This window comes from Chiloscyllium plagiosum, chromosome 2 (assembly GCF_004010195.1).
Source record: "Chiloscyllium plagiosum isolate BGI_BamShark_2017 chromosome 2, ASM401019v2, whole genome shotgun sequence".
Lineage (NCBI taxonomy): Eukaryota > Metazoa > Chordata > Chondrichthyes > Orectolobiformes > Hemiscylliidae > Chiloscyllium > Chiloscyllium plagiosum.
In genome coordinates, this window is record NC_057711.1 from 64,707,720 (window position 1) to 64,732,735 (window position 25,016).

A 25,016-nucleotide genomic window follows, 5' to 3' on the forward strand; every position below is an offset into this window, starting at 1 on the left:
TGGGTTTCCTCCGGGTGCTCCGGTTTCCTCCCACAGTCCAAAGATGTGCAGGTCAGGTGAATTGGCCATGCTAAATTGCCCGCAGTGTTAGGTAAAGGGGTAAATGTATGGGTGGGTTGCGCTTCGGCGGGTCGGTGTGGACTTGTTGGGCCGAAGGGCCTGTTTCCACACTGTAAGTAATCTAATCTAAAATATTTTTTAAAGTTTGTAAGATTTCAGGTCTCTGCTACCTTCCCAGGCAGTGCGTTCCAGATTCCCACTGCTGAATGAGAAAGCTTTTTGTTTGCAAATACCCTCTGAAACTCCCGTCCCTTGCCCTAAAACTATAGATCCTCATGATTGACCCCTCAGTCAAAGGGAACAGCTGCTCCCTTCACCCTGTCCATACCCCTCATAATCTTATGCACCTCAATCATATACCCCTCACCTCAGCATTTCCTGCTCTAAAGCCCATTCAGTCTCTTCTTCTTGCTCAATTTCTCCATCCTAGGGAACATCCTGGTGTACTTCCTCTGTACCCAGTGAGGAGTGAGAGAGCATAATACCCCAACTGAGGTCTTGCAAGTGTCTTGTACAAGTTCAACATCACCTCTTTGCTCTTGTACTCTATGCCTATATTAATGAAGCCAAAGATATCATATACTACAGCATCATGATATAGTGTATAGTCTCATAGTTATAGTTAAAAAATGATATTCATATCATTGATATAACATTAAATGTCTCTCACACTAGAAGTACTACAGCTTAACAAAAAGGTTTAGCATATAAATGTGTACTATCAATAAAACAAGCTTGAAAATTTGATGTAGGAAAAAATTACTGCAGATGCTGCAATCTGAACTGAAAACAAAAAATGTTGGAGATCACAATGGGTCAGGCAGCATCCGAGGAGCAAAAGCAAGCTAACATTTCGAGTCTAAATGACTCTTCATTAAGGCTATGATTTAGAATCAACTAGACTCAAAACATTAGCTTGCTTTTTCTCCATGGATGCTGAGAGACCCACTGTGATCTCCAGCATTTTTTGTTTTCAGTTATTTTTAAATTAGATGCTTATTTGCATGACATGAAAACATATTTGCTGTAAATGGAGTTAAAGATGTTCTTCAAACCTATGAAGTAGAGACTTTTGTGGATTAGACAATCAATATAAAATAAGTTTTGCTTGTGTTTTGTTTGAAGTGGTTCGGAAACCTCGCCACAATAAGATGGTGGAATAATCTATGGCTTAATGAAGGATTTGCATCATACTTTGAAAATCTTGAATTTTCTTCTGAAGACCATGTGAAAAAATGGGTAAGAAAGTCCATCAATTCCAAATTAACAACATTGTAACATTTGTTATTTACTCCACTCTGGGTAGTGTTGCTTGAAGACTTTAGGTTATTAATAATCTCATTTCCAAATACTTGTGAGGGTTAACACAATATTACAGTGGTACTGAAAATCTAAAGTCACAGCAGGTTTTTGAAACAGAAACTAAACTTACAATTATAGAGCAACTTTGGAGTGCTTCAGACATTCTAAATGAATCCTTAGAAGTTTATAACCGCATCACTGATGTGACATCTACCTGCCAGTTGTGAGAACACACTGGTTATGGCCTTAATTTGCATAGAGTTGAACTCAACCAATCAGAATGGCTGGCTGTTATGCAGCTCCAGAAGCTCCACACAGAGATGGAAGAGATGGAGGAGATGGAGATGAAGAAATGAAGGAGGCGATAGACATACTTTTAATTAGTAATAGGCTGAAGAGTTACGATGAGCAGGCAGGAAAGTGGAGTTGAGTCCAAAATGAGGTCAGTCATGATTGTATTAAATGGCAGAGCAGACTTGATGGGCTGAATTGTCCACTTCAGGACTCAATAGACCGAAGGAATGATGGGTAGGTTGATACCTCACTGACCTCTTAATATGCACTACAGATTGAGGGAGAATGAGGAAGTGAGGGCTGGCAACTTATGTTACTTGCTTTCACATCTGGGAGCTGTAAAATTCTCCTATGATTTTCAGTTTCTGAAGTTGTAAGCATCATATTCCAAAGGGACAGAGTTGCACCGGCCAATTATAAAGGTACATGATTATTTCTACAATATTATTTTCATGGGCTTAGAAATGTATAATCAGGTGAACAGATTTCTAATATAATGCTTAAACTAGTCATTAGTACAAAACATACAATACTAAACTGTACTCAGCCAGAGAGATTAGGAAATGCCAAAAATTAATACATCTTTGAACAAAGTAGAATGCATGCTAAATATTAAATACCTGCACTGGCATTGGTACGATTCCTGTAAGGAAATCATAAATTGGAACAGCAAAATTTATTGAATGACCTCCAAATGAAATAATTTCCAACAAGATATCACTTTTACTAAATTCTGCTTTAACATGTATCAGAATCAATGTAAATTAAAGTAAACTGGGATCAAATATTTCAAATAAAAAAGTAAATTTCACTTTTAATTATCCATTAACACAAAGGTATGTATTTCACAACCACAAGCATTGGCATTAATCTCTGCAGAGATGTGGCTACAGAGTTCGACAATATGTTGTTCTTTATTCAGGCAGGGTAGGTCAGAGTCCTTTCCAATGAGAAGCAGCTTTCACCTCTGAAGTTCACAGCAATGTTTATCATCATTAAGGCACATTTCCATGAAACTGTTTGCCTTAGGAAATTGATTGATTAATATTGATGGCATAGCTTTCCGAGAGTTCCTTTGAACCGACCAACCAATCCTGGATCATTTGGCCACTTCAGGGAGCACTCAGCTCTTTAGCATCTCTGAGATACTGACACAGCTTTCAGATTTTAGGCTCATTTTAATTAAATTATATTGGGCCTCTGAAAACTCCTGTCTCATTTTCTATCAGATAAGGCTCAGTGGTTAGCACTGCTGCCTCTCAGCACCAGGAACCTTGGTTCAACTCCAGCCTTGGGTGACTATCTGTGTGGGTTTCCACTTGAGTGCTCTGGTTTCCTCCCGCTGTCCAAAAATGTGCAGGTTAGGTGGATTGCCCTTGTAAATTGCCCTGCAGTGTGCAAGCTAGGTGGATTAGACATGGTAAATGTGGGGTTATGGGAATAGAGCTAGGTTCGTGAAGAATTGATGGGCTGAATGGCCTCTTTCTGCACTGTAGGAATTGTAGATTCTAGGAAAAACTGTTCTCTTCATGAATTGCTTCTTCTCCCGATAGGCATACTGCTCTATTTATGTCTGCATTTGCTGATCACTTTCATCCTCCATGTCTCTGACTTGTGTCTGGTCTCAGATTCGGTAACTTTCTTCATGTTCACAGGTCAAGTGAACCAAGTCACATAGACCAAGATTACTAAGTATGCAAGAAAATTACAATTGATCCTTTTATAGAAAACTCCAACAAGTCCCTTTCAAGCATTATTAAAACAAATAATTATAGATTCAACAGGCATTATAAAGAATTACAAATTTTCCAACTGTACTGCTTCTGGGTCAAAGTTCATCACAGCATAAAGATAATCAAATGGGTAATATGTATGTACAATATACATTTGTATAAAGTTGTGAAAGTATTAACATCAAAGAAGATGCCAGTGTGAAATAATTGAAGAACAGCAAGGAACATTGTGAGTAAATGAGCATTTGCTAATGGTGGAATGAAGGTGATAGGGGGTAACATTATAAAATAAGGTTTTGGAAGCAGCATTACAAAGATAGGATGCAGAGAGTTAATTTGCAAAACTGGAAGTCAGGAATTGTTTGGGTGACGGGATGAGCCTTATATGTAGTGGGAAGGTTTGGGTGGAGATTCCGTCACCTTCCCCACATTCCAAGTTACGTTCACGGCAGGAAATGGTGAAAGCAGCGCCTTCCTGCCTGGAGGCCAATTGAGGTCCATCAAGGTCTTCTCCCATTGTCACTGGCATTCAACCAGCAGTTGATGTGGTTGATGATATTTGGGCAATCTGCCAAAAATAAACACTGGCAGGCATGTCTGCTGTCCAGAGGAGGTTCTATCTTCAAACATTGTGCCCAGTAAGGGATTCTCCACAAAGCAGACAGTTGTCTTTAACATTGACTCCCATTCCCTCCCTTGTCAGGGTCACCCTGACTGACGCCAGCTCTCATACATCACTTATTTGTGTTTAGGTTTCTGGTGACAATCTTCCTGCTAAGGGTTACTGCAGACTATTTTACTCACCATGTTGCTGGAGGTACTGGAGAGCTGTTGGCCTCTTTGGATGGCAGTTCACAGAGGCAAGAAACTCCCCTTACAGGGCCTGGGAATTCCAAGGGGCCCATCTGGTTGCTGATGGAGCCTATCAAGTTGAGCGAGTGGATGGGCAACAAATATAAACATAAAGTCTTCTGTTAGTTAACATAAGGAATAGAGCCTCAGAATATTTATGCATCAGGGAACAGTAAAATAAGGAAAATAGTAACCAGCTTTTGAAATCTGAAACTAATGACTTATTAAGTGTTATGATCCTAGCTGATGTTAGTACTAGAATAGTGAGTTCCCAGATTGAAATCTGGCTTGATAGATCATAATTTGTTTTTCTCTATTTACTGAGCTGGTCTTTCACTGAAATGTAAGAACACAATGCTAAAGATTTGGTTTTTACAAAAAAGAAAATATTTATTATACAAAATAAATTAAGATAAAATAGAGCAAATCAAGATATTTGTGTATAACACAATCTGAAAGATTTCAAAATACATGGCAAAATAAAATCTCAACACTTCTAAGTTACTCAAATATTAGAGAGAGGGAATCCCATTTTTTATCATGTCTTGAAGTTTGATTTAATTGTTTTTTTCAATTCTCAGTCTTGAGACCTTAATTGACTCTTCCTTAATTATTCATGCAATTGAGCTTAAACTTTCTTAACTTCAATTAGTCTTTTCAGGGTTCTAAACCATCTCTTCTTTTCAAGAATTTTTAAGTCCTTACATTGAGATAATTTCTTTCCTATATGTTCTAAAGTAATTCTTTTCCCAGGAGAAACTGTTATTATATCTGACCCCAGTCAGCTTTCAGTCAACTGCCCCAAAGGCTTTCCAATGTATGAGTTCCTGTACAAAAAAAAACTGTTTCTTCTAAACCAAAAACAAACTAATGAATTCCATTGTTTGTTCTCTCCAATTGTAAAACTCTCCAATTACAAATAAACTCAGATTATCATTCCAGAAGGCACCCTCATCAGCTGGTCTCTAATACCTTTGCTTTAAAATCATGATTCCAGAGAGAGTGACAATGTAACCATTACACTCTTTCAGGAACAGAGCAAAATACACATACCACCAATTAAAAATACCTAAACTCTAAATAAATTATATTAATTTATATCAATCATACACTTTTCATCACATCAAGAATGACTTTAACATGAATTAATGTTTAAAAACAAGTGTAAAGATGTCTGGCTCAGAAAATAAATTTATAAGGGAAAGTTACTGAGCTTATTGTAGCGAAAGATAAGTAAATGCTTATTTATTGCAATGTGTCATAATTGACATCTTTAAGATTTATTTCCTAAACATTAACTTTATTAGCATGTTCAAAGTTTATTTTTACATTAATATTGAGCACATTTTACAAAAACTTAAGAAAATACAACATTATGAGATTGTTTAATGATTAGTTATTAATTTACATCAGGGTGGTACATAAGTGAAATGGATTTACAACTAAAATAATTGTTATTACATTAATTAGCTTAGTTAAAAATCAGAAGTAGAAAATATTAGACTAGGATTGGGATTCATGATAGATGATTAAAATGCATGTGTCAGTAATCAAATACTCCGTGGATAAGGAATGGAGCTTATTTTTCCCTATTCCATTTACTGGTAAAGCTCTGATCCAATCAGATGAACATGTCAAAAATTCAACATAAAAAGTATGAAGGCAAAGCCCAGCATGAACAATAGGGATGTGAGAGATGTAATCCATAATTCAGAGATTAGATTATTTTGTTTAAGGTCAGCAACAATCCAGGAAGGGCAAGGTGTATATGAGGCAGAATTCAGAGTAGGGTAAATTGTACTTAGCTGTAAAGGGAATAGGCTATTATATCACTCACGTATAGTGAATTTATTGCTGTATTGATTTTATTTCAGAAACATAGATACCCAATTCATTTGAAATACTACGTGTTCCAAACTGAGGAGAATATTTTTTCACATTCACTGTCTATGAAGAAAGAAGATATTGAAACATTTGACGAAATCAGGGAAATGTTTAGCGACACCACATACATTAAGGTAAATTTTACACCAAATGTAAAAGATCCATTGAGTTTCAGTTCAAATGTAGGGATTGACTTGTTGAAGCTTTTGATGAGGAAATACAGGTATATTCACATTATCAGGATATACTGTTCAGATAATCTCTTATTCGTCTTTGAAGTGAAGATAACCATATCCATCATGCCTGAGGTGTTTGGTCAGGTTCTTGGGGATATATAGGTAACTCCTAAGGCCAATCCACCCTTAAAAGCTGAGAATAGGACAGGATGCTGCAACCTAAAGAAGCTTTGGGTGAACTAGTGGCTCAGGAGTTCCTCTTCTTGTGTTTTCTCCTGTCCTTGATATGCACTTTCTTTTGAAGGAAGCTGCATCATATTTTGTTTGGTTGTGACAGGAGCAACATTCCTGTGCAAACTACAACCTGCATTCAAAGTCAATAGCAAATCTCTTTCGAGTGTCTACATAACATTTCCTTGACTAGTATGATATTGTACACAAACCCAGGCTCTCCAGAGTAGATTTAATTTGGTAAGCAAGTATGTGGCATTTTGGCTACATGACCAGTTTAGCTCAGTTGTGACTGTCTCTATATGGTGTGGATGCTTGAGTGAGCACCTCCATGTCTGGTATTTTGTTCTGCAATGTAATATACAGAAGCTTCTGAAATGACAGTGGATTGTGCTTATTTGGTATAATGCTGGTGCATAGTTCATGTTTCAGATGCAGAGGGCGGAATAGGCTGGAGTAATGTTTTACAGGGGCTTCCAATTTGGCAGGCAGACTTATTCCTCATCATCCCATGATGTTGGAAGTCTTCCAAAAGCAAAAAGCCTTCTACAATGTTTGCATGTGTCTCATCACCATTGATAGCTTGAGAGTGTGCTACTGAGATCAACGAATATATCCACTGCTGAGAGGTTCTGCTCATAGACTGAAATCTTGGGCGAGAGATAGGACATTACATCAATTCAAGTAATAATAAAGCAATAAAACATGCAATACAGCTGGGAATCATTGGGTTTCAATTTCTGAAATACAAAATTGAAGCTAATGAGTTTGTGAAGAGCAATGGATAAAATGATATCTTCAAATGATATCTTTAGATCAGTCAGCATTTATAGAGAGGAAAGGTAAGAATGTTTTAAATTATCATCATACATGATCATCTTTTAGTGGCATTAAGTCAACATGACTAGGTTTTGACTGCCATGCAGTTTTTTGTTGTTTAATTTTGTCACAAGGTATCTGTGAAGCCCCCATCTTCCCACCTTGACAGTCAAACACACCAAGCTCCAGTGATATCCAGTGTACTGGTACTTAATCCCACTGAAGGTTGATCCTGCATAATGATCCAATTCTAATTCATGACTTTAATGTCCCTAACCCTAACCCTGCAAGAGTTGAATGCACATTGATGTGGAGAACATCTCAAGGAAAGACAATCGCTGTGGGTCTGCACTGTCACAGGACTCATGCAAAACATACACCGGCTCAACATGAGTTGCATAACAGTGCACCTTCTCAGAGAGGGATCTTCTCTGGTGAATTGTCATTGTCTTTCTGCATTGCCTCCTTAGATTTTGGTGCGATCAATAAGGCAGAGAATTGGGTTTTCACATTGAGATGCATAAATCAGAAGTGAAAAAGATCAGATGATGAACATGGGAACAGAAGTGGCAAGCCTATGGTAAATTAAGTTGTGAATATTGAGGAGCATTGTTAGAGGATACAGACACAATTATTGAATTACATCCAATAATTTCCCAACAATGAAGTTAGACTGACTGGACTGCAGTCTCCTGTTTTTTTCTTCCCTTGCTCCCTTCTTGAATAACAATACCACATTGGCTGTCCTGCAGTCCCCTGGCGCCTCTCCTGTTGCCAGCTGTTTCCTCCCTTGACTCACTAACAGCCTGAGATACTTTTCATCAGGCTGGGTTTACCTACTTTTAAACCAGCCAAACCACTCAGAACTGCCTCTCTGTCAATGCTAATTTCTTATATACATTATAGTCCTTCTTCATGATTTCTGTACCCACATCATTCCTCTCACTAGTAAATATTGGCACAAAGTATTCATTTCAATCTCTACCTACACCCCTGGCACCACAAACAATTTAACTCTGTGGTCCTTAATGGGCTCCACTCTTTCTCTAGTTATGCTTTTACTCTTAATATACATGTATAATAACTTAGGATTTTCCATTCATGTCCCTGTTTTGCTTTTCTAATTTCCCTTAAGTTCCTTCTTGCACATTCAGTACTCCCCTAGGGCTTCTGCTGTTTTGAGCCCTCAGTATCCACCATCTGTCTCGATTGTTCTCTTTATCCAATCTTGTATATCCCTTGATATGCAAGGTTTGCTGGATTTATTGGACCCACCTTTTATCTTTATAGGAACATGTTGGCCCTGTATCTTCCCCACTTCCTTCTTGCGGGAGGCAAGACATCAAATTTCTGGAGCATTGACTGACATCTTTGTATCCTCTTTGACTACAGGTGAGGTGACAGAGGACTGGAGAATAGCCAATGTTGTCTCATTGTTTAAGAAGGGTACCAGGGATAATTCAGGATACTACAGGCCTCAGTCTCACAATAGTGGTAGAGAAATCATTGGAAATGATTCTCAGGGATATGATCGATAAACATTTAGAAGCAAATGAACTTATTAACAATAGACGGCATGGTTTTGTGTGGGGGAGGTCGTGCCTCACTAACTTGATTGAGTTTTTTGAGGAGGTGATGAAGATGATTGATGAGGAAAAAATGTTGTCTACATGGACTTCCGTAAAGCCTTTGACAAGGTTCCTCATGGCAGACTGGTACAAAAGGTGAAGTCACATGGTATTGGGGTGAGCTGGCAAGATGGATACAGAAATGGCTTAGTCATAGTAGATAGACGGTAGCGGTGGAAGGAAGTTTTTCGGAATGGAGGGTTGTGATGAGCGGTGTTCCACAGGGCTTGGTGCTGGGACCTCTGCTGTTTGTGGCCAGTATAAGTGATTTGGAGTAAATTGTGGCTGGCCTAATCAATAAGTTTGTGGGCAGATTAGTGAAGTTGTGGATATTGAAGAGGATTGTCAGTGGATATAGCAGCATATAGATCAGTTGGAGGCATGGGCAGAAAAATGGCAGATGGAGTTTAATCCAGACAAATCTGAGGTGATGCATTTTGGAAGGTGAAGTACAGGTGAAAATTATGCAATGAATGGTAGAACCCTAGGAGTGTTGATACACAGAGGGATCTATGTGTGCAGGTCCACAGATCTCTGAAGATGGCAGGTTAGGTAGGTAAGGTAGTAAAAAAGGCTTATGGTATGCTTGCCTTCATTGGAGCGGGCATTGAGTGTAAGGATAAAAAAGTTATGCTGCAGCTTTATAGAACTTTAGTTAGGCCACACTTAGAATATTGCATCTAGTTCTAGTCACCACACTACCAGAAGGATGTAGATGCTTTGGAAAGAGTACAGAAAAGGTTTACAAGGATGTTGCCCAGTATGAGGGATTTTAGCTATGAAGAAAAGTTGGATAGACTATATTGGTTTTCACGGAATGTGGGAAGTTGAGGGACAACCCAATAGAAGTATATAAGATTGTGAATAGCATGGATAGAGTGGAAGGTGTGAGGCTTTTTCCCAGGATGGAGGGGTCAACTACTCAAGGACACAGGTTCAAGGTGCAAGGGTGGAAGTTTAAAAGAGACGTATGAGGCAAGTCTTCAACATAATAGATGTTGAATACCTGAGACGCATTGCCAGAGGAGGTGGTGGAAGCAGACACATTAGCAGCATTCAAGATGTTCCTGACCGAATACATGAATAGGAAGGGAATAGTGGGATACGGATCCTGTAAGTGAAGACAGTTTTAGTATGGAAGGACAAAATGTGGCAGTGCAGGCTCAGAGGGCTGAAGGGCCTATTCCTGTGCTGTATTGTTCTTTTTGCTTTGAATGCATCTCACTGCTCTAACACCAATTTACCAAAAAATATCTGCTCCCAATCCATAATGGCCAAATCATACCTGATCTTATGAAAAGTTACATAAGTCTTATTATAAGTGCAAGTAGTCAGGTATGTAACATATCATATCATTATTATGTAAACCCGTAAATAATTTTTCTTCTTCCAACCACAGGGTGCCTCTGTTATCGATATGATCTCCCACTTTATGACAGAGGAGCTGTTTGCAAAAGGGCTTACAGTGAGTTTAAAAAAGATTTTTCCTGATTTGAGTCAGTATATTTAAAGTGTGAAATAAAAATTCATATTTTGAGTTGAAACTGTTTCAAGATTTTTTGTTTGTTTTCACACCGAATACTTGCCTTTGTTTCTTCACACTCAGTCTCCTTTGTTTTACAGTCATATCTCAAGGCCTTTTCCTATTCAAATGCTGAGGCGGATGATGTGTGGAATCATTTGCAGATGGTGGGTTTAACCCATATTTATAGGGGATTCATGTACTATTGTCGAGGTTTTTTGTTTAATCATATATTGTTTAATTTTTTTTGGTTTCTTTCCTGCTGCATAGTTGCTTTACCATGAGGGGAATGATAATTGCAAATATAGCCTGAGTTTAAATTGTTTTATTGGAAGCTATTCTTTCGTGAGACACTGTGGAATACTATGTGTATGAATGGAGTATTTGAACTATTTGCTCCGTGTTTTGATTGTTGCTCCAAATTCTGAATCTCCGTGACAGTGACAGCTTTCTGTGCACTATAAACTTTTTCTGAGAAAGCACTTAGACTAGACACCTACTGCTGAGCTTCCACTAGGAGCACAGGAACTAAGAGCAGGAGTAGGCAATTCAGCTCTTCAGGCCCACTTCAATATTTAATATGATTATGGCTGATCTTATCCTGATCTCAACTCCACTTTCCTGCCTGCTCCCCATAGTCCTTTATCCCACTTTTCATCAACTGGAATACATGGCATGGGATGGAACCTGGGAAACATACAATCTTTAAAAAAAAATTTGGATGACCATTTCAAAAATCATACCATTCAAGGATATGGTATGAGTGCAGGAAATTGGGATTAGCGCACTCTTAGAGGTAGTTATGTTGGTGCAGAGTGGATGGGATGAAGGGCCTCTTCCACACTGTATGGACCTATGAATCTATGAAATGTATCTATTTCCTTCTTGAATCTGTTGATTGATTCTGCCTCCACTGCACTCTGTGGCAGTGACTTCCACAGATTCACAATTCTCCAAGGGAAGTAGTTTCTCACCATCTCAGTTTTGAATCTACCTCCTCTTACTCAATATCTATAATGATCTAGACTATACCATAAGATGGAATATCTGTTCAACATCCACCTCATCAATCCCCTTTGGCATTTTGTATACCTCAATCTGCTGGCCCTTCTTCATTCCTCTCAACTCCAGTGAGTATAAGCTATTCAACCGCTCCTCGTACAACAGTTCTTGCATCCCTGGAATCAGTCTGGTGAACTTCCTCTGAACTGCCTCCAGTGCCAGCACACCTTTCCTCAAGTAAGAAGGCTAAAATTGGACACAATATTCCAGAGTGGCCTCATCAATGCCTTTTATAATTGTAAAACACTTCTTTACTTTTGTAATCCAGTCCTTTTGCAATCAATGCCAGGATTCCCTTTGCCTTTCTTATTCTATGCTACACCTGCACACCCACTAATATAATCATGTTAGAAATATAATAGCTGCAAGCTCTTTTTCCCCTCATTGTGAGAAAATACTCTTCCCATCTTCTTGTTTTCACCCAATTACAGACTATTCCAATGGGTACAACTGCTTTCTAAAAAGAAAGATGAGTTGACATTTATCCTAGTCCTATGCTTCCGTCTGCTAAACCATAATGGGGAGAGTTCACACATGGCCCAGGAAACATAAGGAAAAAAATCACCAGACTAATTATATTAAAAGAACCAAAGAAACATTGACCTGAGTAGAAGGTAACCTAATTACACATTCCTATGTTCAAATGGGAATGGAAACCTTGGGAATTGATTTTTTTTCCCTGGCAGCTTTTGAGAATGATCGATTTAGGAGAATGAGATGCCATGTTATCAGTTCATATACTGTACACACTTAAAATTACATGTAAATAAAATAGTTGACCTTTTCTCATAGTGGTCCATCACAAAATAATATTTCATTTGAAATTATGATAATATCACCTTCAGTACCATAAAGAGAATAAAGCTTAGCCAAAAGCAATGTTTTCTCTAAACGTCCTTTAAAGTGAAAGCATCACTTCAGGAAAAAAAACATATGGCAAACGGAAGAAGATGGAACATCGTGAATATTAAATCCAACTTGACAAGTATTAATACACTTGTTTCTACAGCACTTTGAAAGGAAAATGTTATTTCACTTTAGGAGAGTCCCAACCTCATTGAAACTAATAGAAAATGCATCTTTTTCATCATCAAAAAATTCAGGACATGATGAAGTGTTTGGATTATTATTACATCATGGGTTGCAATTTGTCAGAAACACAACTAATTTATTATTTTATTATACCAAAACCTCTTTTAATATTTGACTCAATCTAGTAAAACTTCTATTATAATGCAGTAATTTGTCTGTTATTAAGAATTACTTAAATAGCAAACAATGAAGCTATTATTGGCATTTTATCATCTCAACTGGGAAACCACATAGTGAGTACAGGACAAGCATATCAAGTCTGATATTCTGAATTCCATTATCAATAGAAAGGCACAGTTTTAAATTTACTTATAAGAATAATGTTCAAAGCTGCTGTCATACAAAAATATTAGCCCTTTAGTCAAAACCTTTTGGAACATGTGGATGTATTCGAGATTCAAAACCTTCAAGGTGGCAAATCCTTTTACCGTATACAGCAGACTAGTTTCATTTGTTTTTTTTCTATTTCCATCAGTTTTACTACACTGCCTGAACCAGCCTTTTAAAGTTAGATTTAAAAGCACTCCTATTTAGCCTTGTGGTTTTTGTAATAGTTGGTTTCACTCTTATGACAGAGTGGAAATCATACTTTTTGTTTTTTGTGAAGATATAGTCTTTAAGGAACAATTATTCATTGTCTAACTGATAAATAAATTAAAGTTAGGCAAAGTTTTTTTTTCCCCTATGTTGAATATTCCTTGTCAGTAGCAGCTGCCTTTCACACTGAGTGATATTTGATGGTATTGTTCTAAAAGAATTAGTTTGTTACATGAGTTTATTAAAAGTCACTCAACAATCAATTACTGGAAAATTTAACTCATTATCTGCAGTAGATGGGCAATTAATTGATTGCTAATTGGTGATTTCTGCTTCGCTAGGCAATAGATAGTCAGGATGTTATTAAACTGCCAACATCAATAAAATCCATCATGGACACATGGACAATGCAGGAAGGATTACCTATTATAACAGTTAATACAACAAGTGGCACTGTAAAGCAAGACTACTTCGGGAAATCAAAGGAAAACAGAAATTCAAAGTATGTATTGCATTTCAATAACATTTTAACAAGCTTTTTCTAATGTGTTGTCAATCTTTTTTTTCACACCAGTGGTAGGTAGGTGACTTCAACTGTCAACCTGAAAGCAAAACTATTTGCATCATTAAATTTTTGATGTATATCTTACCTTTCAAATGATACCGCATTAATTTCAATGTTTTTGCAACATTTTACTAGATTACAGTCTGAATTATCTTAAAACGTAATTGGATATGGTTTTCTTGTTGCTGTTAATCTGAGAATCTTTCTTCCAAAATTACTTTAACTCCTGTCCACTTCTAAAACTTCTATACTCAATGTCATCTCAGATCAAAAAAGCCAATTGAAATATTAAAATATCTGTCTTTGCCACCCTGAGACGATCCAGAGGGTGAGGTGACTTTGGACGAATCTTCCATATCATTTTACTTTCTTTTTTATAACAGTATGTGTGAGACTGGAAACATTTGGGGGAAAATTATATGTATGACCCTTGGCTTGGTGCTCCTGAACATTTTGCTATGGTGGTATCACAGCTCAAACTTCATTCCAGAATAAATTTTGCTTACGTTGGTCTGGACTTTGTAAAAGATTGACATCAAGGTGGTACTCATCGGTACCAATGACTTAGATGAGAAGGAAGATGTGGCCCTGAAATCAAAACTTAGGGAACCAAGTAGAAAGTTAGCAAGCAAGACCAACATGTAGCATTCTCCAGACCACTGGGAGTAGTGAATACAGAAAGAACAAGATAAGGAAAATGAATGTGAGGCTTGAAAGGTGGTGCAGGAAGGGTGGCTTTGGATTCCTGGAACTGGCTCTGGGGAAGATGGCATCTGTACAACCTGAATGGGTCATTTCTAAACAGAGATGGGACTGAGGTCCCTGTGGAATGTTTCGCTGATGCTATTGGGTAAGCTTTAAATGAACTTGGCAGGAGTTGTGGAATCAAGAAAATCTATTAGAGGTGAATACCAGGGCTAACAAAATACTTAAAGAATCAGCTGGCACTAGCATAGAAAATTGAAAGATAATAAGTAAAGTCAAAAAAAAGGGAGAAAAGAAGCCCAAAACAATTAACCTGCATGTATGTAAATGTTTAATGTATAAGAAATCAGTATATAAGGTTGGGGAGTTACAAATGCAGATTGCAATGTGGAATTATGATGTTTCAGTGGTGAAGGAGACCTGGCTCAAGGAAGAGCAAGGCTGGGTGTTAAATATTCCTGGCTTTAATTTGTTCAGGAAAGATAAAAGGGGAAGGAAAGTAGGAGGGTTGCAGTTATGGTTTAGGACAGCATTGTAGTGCTGGAGAAAGAACATATCTCGGAGAGTTCAAGTGTAGAGTCATTTTGACTACAACTCAATTACATTGGTACAATTACATTGCTCAATGTAGTTTACTGACCAGTGGAAACTAGTGAAAGAAAGTAGAGAGAAATGACAGAAAATTGCCATCATTATAGAAGAGTTAAAATGGGGGCTTCAATTAGCCAAATATAAACTTGGATACTGGTAGTATAAGGGACTGCAAGGGGCAAGTGTTCCTGGATTGTGTCCAAGAGTATACGAGGAAGGATGCATTATTGGACCTGGTCTTTGAAAATGGGGTCAAGTGGACCAAGTATCAGTGAGGCATCATTCTGGAGATAGTGATGACTGTATTTTCAGGTTGATGTTGGAGAATGACATGCAACAATCCATAGCAAGAAAAATGAATTGGCAGACAGTTGACTTCAATGAGGCTTGAACAGAGCTGAGCGTGATCGATTGGATGAAAACGGTTAGCAGTAAGATCAGTGACTGAATAATTGGCCAACTTCAAGGAGTATTTGATATGGTATAGTCAAAGTATATTCTTTGATGCAAAAAGTAGGACTAACAAATTCAGAGTTCCCTGGATGGTAAAGGAGGTAAAAACAAACATTATTATTACACAAACAAAAGAGAACAGAATACCGAGTAACCTAATCTCTCCGAAAAACCAACAGACTACCCCGACTTAATGATGTTGTTCCAAAAACTTGCAACAACACCCTTTGGTACAAAAGATAAAATCAAACACAAGATCTTACAGGAGAGATGTCAGAGAGAGGAGAATCAGCATGGACCTGATTCGTTGGGCCCAGCAGCTTCTACCACCCTGCCTGCTTTCAATGAATAGCCAGAATGCCAAAGAAAAAACAAATTAAACCAGAAAAAAGCTGAACTGGAAGAATTAGCCACTCCTCTTTCAATGTACAAGTGTTTGTTTTAAAACTTGAAAGCCTTTTTTCTGAGGAAGTATCTGTTAGCTATAATCAAACTGGCTCTAAAACCCATTCAAGCCCAGACTTTTCAGAACCTGTGCTTTTACAATATCCTGAAAAAAAAACCGAAGGGCAACATAACCTTATTAAAGGAGCAGCATCATCACAGGAGGCATTGGTCAAAATATTTCAGTCTTCCCTGGACTCTGGGAAGGTGACAAGAGACTGGAGAATTGTCAACATTACCACCTTGTTCTGAAAGGTTCGTAAGGCTAATCCCGGCAATTATAGACTAGTTAGATTAACTTCGGTCATGGAGAAACTGGTGGGAACAGGATAAAATCAGTTTTCACATGGAGAAAGGTGGGTTGATTAGGAAGAGTCCGCGTGGATTTCTAAAGAGGAAATCAAGTTTAATAACTTGGAGTCTTTTGAAGAGATGATGAAAAGAGTTGGTGAGGAATACACTTATGACATAGTATCCAGAAAACATTTGCTGCAATGCTCTCCAGCAGACTTGTGAAGAAAGTTGTGATCCATGGCTTAAAAGGGACAGTGGCAAGATTGATGCAAAATTGGATGAGTGAAAGAAAGCAGAGTAATGGTCAAAGGATATTTTTTGGGCTTGAGGAAGATTTGCAGTGGAGATCTTCAGAGATTGGTATTGGAACCTTTGCTTCTTTTTGACATGTATTAATGATGTGGATCTTGGTGTGTAGGGGACAATTTAGGTAGGACAAGTTTGTAGGTAACATGAAATTTGCAAGAACCGTAAACTATGGGGAAGTAAGTGTGGAACTACAAAAGGACATTGACAAGTTGTTGCAGTGGATGGAGAGGTGGCAGATGATGTTAAATGCAAGGAAGTGAAAGGTGGTGCACTTTGGTCAGAAGAACACTGAATGACAATATAAAGTAAGGGGTGCAATTCTAAAGGGAGTGCAAGATCAGAGGGACCTGAGTTTATATGTATACTGATCTTTGAAAATGGAGAGAGCAGCAACTAAAGCATACAGCATTCTTGACTTCATTAATAGGGGCATAGAGTGTAAAAGCAAAAAGGTGCTGTTGAACTTATGCAAGACATTTATTAGACCTCAGCTGGAGTATGAAAACAAGTAACAGTAAGCGCAGTATTAAAACTATGTATAGTAACATTTTTATGATCCAGCGTGTGCAGGAAAGATTGCTGCTTATTAATCAAAGCTTCTGATTCACAGAAAGTTACATTTACTTATGAAATACTGTGTAATGTATGTGTAGCGTGGACTTCCAAAGAATAAAATATAAAATAATACGCAGAAATGCAAGAGCAGAATTCTTTTCATTTCTCGTCTCTAACAGTACATTCAAACATAAATTACAGAACAAAATAATCAAATGTAGATCTTAGAATCCTTACAGTGTGGATACAGGCCACTCAGCCTATTGAGTCCACACTACACCTCCGAAGAGCATCCCACCTGAACCAACCACCTTCCCCCCCCATCCCCCACCCCCCACAATCCTTATAACCCTGCATTTCCCATGGCTGTCTCACCTAGCCTGCACCTCCCTGGTTAATTTAGAATTGTCAATCCACCTAATATGCACATCTTTGAACAGTAGGAGAAAACGGGAGCAAAGCGATCCGACACAGGGAAAATGTGCAAATTTCAACACAGACAGTCACCAGAGGGTGGGATCAAACCTGGGCCTCTGGTGCTGTGCAGCAGCAGTGCTAACCACTGAGCCACCTTGCTGAGTAGACATATGCAAGAGGAACAAATTCTCAATATCTCTTAAAACTGTCTCTAAAGATGTGGAAGATATAGGAGGTTGAGCCCTAGTACAAGCTCTGGCTATTTTATTAGATAAACATGTGAAGTTACTTTGCATTTCAGTAAATTTGATCAGTTTAGAAAAAGCTAAAGCAGCATCAGACCAAGTTATTTTCTCCCCTTACTTCTGAAATCTTCTTCAGTCCCCTTTTCCCATCTCCTTCAGCTTTTGAGATTTCACAAGACTTTCCATCATTTCAGCACAATTAACAGCATGGGTCAGTCACTTCAGCTTCAAGTCTTTTTGAACCACACTTGCATCACACATATGCACAATTTGCTGATTAGGTGGGTTAAAAGAGTATCATTCACCATATGAATGATTTCGGATGGTATATTTGTTCTCGGTCTTCCCATAAGTCGTTCAAAATCTTCTTCACCAGAACAGCCTTCTGCAAGCATTACTCCAAATAATAATTTTCTTCAATTCCTCATCAATGTTGCACTAATCATTGATTTAAAGGAATTGGTCACATTAAAAATTGAAACTTTTATATATTAAACAGATCAAAAGTACTGCATGATGTCTTTGTCGTTGATTAATGTCCTCATGAAATTTCTTCTGTGACATTGATGGGCAACACTTTCCAGCTCTTGAAGAAATTCAGGAGAATGTAATCGAAATGAAAAATTAAGATTCTCAGCATTGAGGAAAAAGGCCTGATTTTCCCCTTAAACTTTCAAAAACTAGATGAACATCTTGCTTGTAGACCCGATGCAGACTCTATTTTCATGCATTAACACCACATTATTAGCTAATCTTGTCTCACTGATAGGTGGGTTGTGATTTTCTCAGATACCGGTGAGGAACTGGACACTGCTAATTCCCGGCTTGGAAATCAGAGTGGTGACCAGGTGAATAAAATTTGCGGTTGCTTCTCAAGTTCTCCATGTTCATCATCATTCATCAACATTAAATAGCACTCTCCATTGGCACCTTTCCACTCTTCATCTGCAGATGTTGATATTAGTGAAGCACCAGCCTCACCACAGCACCGTGATCGATCTCGAACTAACTCAGAAAACACTTCAATGGTGCATTACATCAGTTTGAAATGCACCGACACCTGACATTATACAGCTGCTACCAAGTCCCTCCATGTGCAGGGATACACAACTTGTGCGTCTGCATAAGATGCATCAAAGGACTTTTAGCTTGCTTTGTTAGCACTTTCTAACTTTGCGTTTGCTTGGATGCTTGCAGCATCTCTGCTTTGCCTTGCCTTTAGCCCATTGCTACTTCATTCAGAACTTAAAGGCTCACAGTATCTCAGCATGTCTTGCTTTACTGGGCAATCAGAAAGCCAAACAGGTTTTCATACTTGTCAGTGTCGAGCAATCAAAGGTCAGACATGTTGCTGTATAGCACCATGTTATGTCAGTATCACACCTACAGCATTTAACAGAGTTTTGTGGCAATTGGCTTCAACCAAATGACCCTGTCTGAATAGTCCTTAGTTAATTGAAGGGGGACTACAGGAGTTGGGGTGGCAGCCACATTAATTCAAGGGGTTGTCCTATTTCAGTCAACGGCTTTGGTCACACCAGTTGGGTGCTTGATGCAATTAGCGTCTGAGGATCTGTGTCTTTCGAAGGGATTTTACCACAGTGAGCCCTGCAGGTTAATCCCATCCAGCCCAAATAAGTGAGTCAGGAGCTGTAGATACACCTATCAGGGAGCTGGGTCATGCTCAGACAGGATTGCCCTGATGAGTCAGTCTGAGGGTTGGAACATGGCCAGACCTAAGGATTTAGACAGGAAAAGTCAACTGGAATTATCAGGGGATAATCTATGCTATGCCAGCAAAATTGGAACAAGTGTCAGGGGTGCAGGCAATCTTCTGTGACTCATCAGGGATAATGACTGTGAATGACAGGATGTGTACTGGGCTGTGCAGTGATCTTGACTTTACAATTTATGTCAATGATGCAAGGAGCAAAGACATGGTAGCAAAATTTGCAGACTACACCAAATTGGGGAAGAATGCATGTTATGGAGAAGGGACAAGATGTTTGAAGATAGATGTAGGCAGGTTGTGTGAGTGGGCAAAAATCTAGCAGATGGAAAGCAGGAATGGAGCACGGAAGGTTATTGACCACCTTAATATATTGCTGGGAGTTTCCCCTCACTATTGACAGTGCAGGGATGTGGATGGCTATTGCATTCCACACTAGGCACTGTGGTCTCCTTTGACAGTCCTGAGCAAAGATGAACGCGGGGTACTCTCCACTCCCTGGGCAGCAAGCCCGCCATGTCCCTGTCCACAAACTGGGTCTTACCTTCCCTTACTTGGTCAAGACCTGTGGAATAATGGACAAGCAACAGATGTTGACTGACCGTACCTGGCTTGCTTGCGATGTTTGAAGCGGTTTGCTCAAGGGGTTTAGATATAGTGCCCGTAGTGTGAACTCTGAAAGATCCTGGCAGTAGTGAGGAATTCCACATCTCTAACCACACAATTCAACTGGAAGGGTTCAAGAAATCTTGATGCCTATTACATGAAGTGTGCAATGGAAGAGTTCATGAGAAAAGTTGTCATGGCCCAGAGAGGGAAACCCTCCTTAAAAACCCTGAAAATGACATCGCCAAAATGCAAAAATTAATTTCATATTCTGTTGGACACCCTGATCCGTAGTCTGAATGGATGAGATTACACTGAGATGCCAAATTTGATAAACTATGTTACTGTTCATTAACTCAGATTCATGAGGGCGTGCTCAACAATCGTTTAATATTGGAAATCATTTCACTGTCTTTAGACTTGCCTATTTTTCTAAAATATTCTTTCACTGTGAGTGCAAAAACATGGTGAAACTATTTTTGAAAAACGCCTTTGTCTATCCATGTTTTACTCTGTGTATTGTAAATTACAGGTAACTGTGTAACCTCTTTAGATGACTGAGGAAACTTAAACTTTCCACATACGGAAAGCTTTACTTTATACAAACTTATAGTATTTGCACATGTAAGCACTGTAATTATATCTTTATTCTGTTCGCAATCAATAAAAACAGATTCATTTGTATCTGCCAGTGTAAAATTCAGCAAACATCACCAACACAAGCCAATTTCATCTGCACATTATACATTTGAACATGGGCTAGATTATGTTCAGAAACCAATTATTTAAAAATTCAAAGTGTTTTCTGCAGATTTAGCCAATTTTTGTTCACTATATACGACTAATCTTCTAATGTCATGCCAAAGTGTAAAACATGCAAGTTATCTATTAGAAAATTCACATGGTTCAGTCAATGTAATGTGCTGATGATTTATTTTGAATTTTCACTGAGCATCAGGCTGGAGATAGGGGGAACTTCTGCTTGAATGAGAACCCCCTTCATATAAACAGTGACTGGTTGCCTGAACTGCCTGCACTGGATCACAGCATCCTTTAATCGTCTTATTTGATTCACAATTAGTGGAAACATCAGTAATTTTTTTTTGAGCCCTGCCATCGCACATCATGGATTACCAAGCTTTACTTTCTTTCCCCAAAACCTTCCAAATGTCAACCTTTTCAATATATCTGCAGATGTCAACTTTCTGCTTAAACATCAACACAACTCCCGTGCTTCTCAATTCAGCTCATCCCTGATTCATTGGAAGCCATAGTGGAATGATCAAGGACATGTGGCTATGATGAAGTGGGGGACCACCACTACCTCTGCTGGAAACCTGCATGGTTGTAGGGAGGTGATTGGGAAATCTTGGGATTTCTGCAAGGGTCCTGTTTGATAAACTGATGATTCATGTCCAGGAAGTATCAGAAATTCCGTTAGTAGAGAATTCCACTTGATGGAATGATGCATAACACAAAGGTTGCTGTATAAAAATGTACTGAGTAAGAAAACCAAAATCAAAGAACAAAACTAACAAGGATCGCTCTTCTCATCAAAAATAATCTAAAAAATAATCAACTATTATACAAAGATTTTTAAATTATTATTCAGGGGATTTAGATGTCATCTAAATGGTTGGACCATCATTTATTGACCAACCTTAGTTACCCTAGACAAGGTGGTGGTGAGCTGCCTTCTTGAACTACTGCGGTCCATATGCTGTAGGTGGACCCATAATGCAGTTCAAGAAAAAAATTGTGGAATTTTGATGATTGACATTGAAGAAACCACAATATGTTTCCAAGTCAGAATGGCGAGGGGCTTGGGAAGAAACTTGGAGATTTGGTGTAGCTGAAGCCCTTGTCCATCTAGATGTAAGTGGTCATGGTTTGGAAAGAGCTGTCCAAGGATCATTGGTGAATTTCTACAGTATTTCTTGTAGAGAGTACATACAATTGCTACTGAGCATTAGTGGTGGAGAAAGTAGATGCCTTTGGATAAGATGCCAATCAACCTGACTGATATCTCCTGGGTGGTGTCAAGCTTCTTGTGGGTTGTTGAAGCTGCACTCATCTGGTCAAGTGAATCCCATCATACTACTGGCCTGTGCTTTGTAGATGGTAGACAGGCTTTGGGGAGTGAAGAGATGAGTTACTTGCATCTAAATAAATCTTAATTTCACTGTCAATCTCACAATAAACCAATTTCTACTGCCTTCCAATATTTCCACTCATATATCAGTGTATGTCTTATTGAAAGTAGTATGTTCTCCAAAACCTCCTACCTGAATATACTTTATTATTTTTGTCTCATTTTTCTGTCAGTTTCTTTTGATCATGAGTCCTTGTGTCCACAATTAGAATTGTTATTATATACACAAAGATACAAAGTTGCAGTTGAACAAATTAACTGTTGGACAATTATGCAGCAGAATCACATAACCTTTTTTCACAACTTTTTCACTTATTTCCCATTGCTGCCACTCAGCGTCCCTGCCAATTTAGATAAAAAGATGTTTTGTTAAGCAAAGCACTTGTAACTGCAACTCTTTCAGAAATGTATTGATGCAGATAGTGTATGATAGTAAGTGATATTCCCAGAATGGAGCTACTATGGATCATTAGCCAGTTAATGGATATGAAGACAGGGAAGAAACCATTGCAAACCCATGATCATCATCTAAGTTCTTGAGTAATTTGTCATCAGAGTATCAACCTCCACACAAGCTCACTGCAAAGGATGTGGAGTGGTATTGGGGCACAGAACGAGAAGCAATTTTCACTACAATCACAATTAGTGTTGAGATACTACAATGGCAATGATGAAGTTATCTTATGTATGATGAGCACAAAGCGTCTATATAGCAAGAACAATCAGTTGGTTTTGCAGTCAGGACATTAACATACACTGAATGCTACACTCAGGTTGAGAAAGGATGCTTAGCTATTGTCTTTACTTGCAAGCATTTTAATCAATACCTGTTTACGAGAGACAAAATGACAGGGGTGGCTGCTCATAAACCATTTTAAAGTCTCTTCCTCAAACTATTTCTGCCAGGTGCAAAGCAGTTGCAAAGAATGTTACTTTATTTTAAGAGATAGAGTCTGGACATAACATACAAACAAGGAAAATAGATGCACATCCTTTCAGGGCTGTCAACCTAATGAAGAAAATTGAGTATGTTACAGGCAGAGTGTGAAATCTCCAGCTTCAACAAAAAGCAATAGCCCTGGAAATCATCAACCAGTAGAGGCATTGAATCTGAAAAATAAACATTTTGTTCAAATGAAGCAAACAATGCAACAGGAAACAACTCTCCAAGTGCTACAGGAAGTAATGATGAAACAGTGGCCTGAAAGCATCAAGGATACATTTGTTGTTTTAAGAGAGTGTTAAGAATACAGAAGTGAAGTGACAGACCAAGATGCCATCTTAGACAAAGCTAATAGAGTTTATGTCCCTAAGGACACGAGAAAAGAGATGCTGAAACACATTTGTGAAAGCCATCAATGAGTTTAAAGCAAAATATTGTGAATGCTGTAAATTTGTAATAAAAATAGTGAGTGCTGGAGAAACTTAGCAGATCTGGCTGCAACTGTAGAGAGAGAAACAGAGTTAATTTCAAAGAGGCATCAGACTTTAAACATGAAGTCAGTTTCTTGCTCCACAGATACAGCCAGTTAAGTTTCTCCAGCATTCTCTATTCTTATTCCACACCTGCCAATGTTGTGCTTGTAACGGATACCAAGTTAAGCATGCTACTGAGCTGTTTATATTGGATGACATCCCAACTACCATTCTCCCACACTGCACCCAGCAAGTAGAACACCCGTTATCCTACACCCAGCTGACAGCCATTTGTTTGGATAATAGCAGTACTTCTGCTCTGTTCAATCAGGAAGTCTTGTCTCCAAAGTTGCCAGCCAACCTGAAGCCGACAACTCTCCAGTACTTGGTAAATGCCAAAGCAAAATCATTGTCTAATATTTCAGCCATCTTTCTATCATTTGCTGTGGTATTAACTTGTTTATCCATTAATACAATTCTATTGCACCCATCCTTTTTTATTGCTATGTCTGGAAAATATCTTATAATTTTGTTCTATGTCATTTAATGATGTTGTCACATAGTTTCTTCTTGTCTTCCTAATTTTTTAACTAATCTCCCAATGCTTTAGCCTTCTCCTTGTCATGGACTATCCAGTTGTCTACATACTTAATGGACTGGATTAAACAATCCCCACTGATGGATTTGAATGCGTTGGGGGGGGGGGTAACCTTTTAAGTCTGGTGGGCAACCCACTCACCACTATCCCCCAGAAATCAAAAGCAAAATTTCTAAATTTGCAGGTGACACCAAGCTGGGTCATGAAGGATTGTCAATACTGGGGAGAATGGCAAAGAAATTGAAAAAAGGACATTAATAAATCTACAAATAATTGTGAATTAAGTACAACATTGATAAATGTGAGTTCGGACACTTTGTTAGGAAGAATAGCCAGGCCATTTATTAGTTGGAAGATGTGAGTCTGGGTGGGGTAGAAGAATACACCAGAAAAAGATATACACCACTCATGATAGGCCATGCCACAAGTTACTGGATTAGTGGTGCTGGAAGAGCACAGCAGTTCAGGCAGCATCCGAGGAGTAGTAAAATCGATGTTTCAGGCAAAAGCCCTTCATCAGGAATAAAGGCAGAGAGCCTGAAGCGTGGAGAGATAAGCTAGAGGAGGGGGGGGTGTGGGAAGAAAGTAGCATAGAGTACAATAGGTGAGTGGGGGAGGGGTTGAAGGTGATACGTCAGGGAGGAGGGTGGAGTGGATAGGTGGAAAAGAAGATAGGCAGGTAGGACAAGTCATGGGGACAGTGCTGAGCTGGAAGTTTGGAACTAGGGTGAGGTGGGGGAAGGGG

General features: G+C 38.6%; 1 protein-coding gene across 2 annotated transcripts in view; it reads left to right on the top strand.

Annotated features, from left to right (window-relative positions):
- The window catches only part of LOC122560501 (aminopeptidase Q-like), a 157,776-nt gene that overhangs the window by 56,371 nt on the left and 76,389 nt on the right, over window positions 1–25,016 (top strand). For both annotated transcript variants that reach the window (XM_043711168.1, XM_043711175.1), the window contains exons 6-10: window positions 1,186–1,299; window positions 6,116–6,259; window positions 10,379–10,444; window positions 10,603–10,668; window positions 13,534–13,694. In XM_043711168.1, the coding sequence (XP_043567103.1) occupies window positions 1,186–1,299; window positions 6,116–6,259; window positions 10,379–10,444; window positions 10,603–10,668; window positions 13,534–13,694 (551 nt within the window). The remainder of the gene's footprint in view (window positions 1–1,185; window positions 1,300–6,115; window positions 6,260–10,378; window positions 10,445–10,602; window positions 10,669–13,533; window positions 13,695–25,016) is intronic.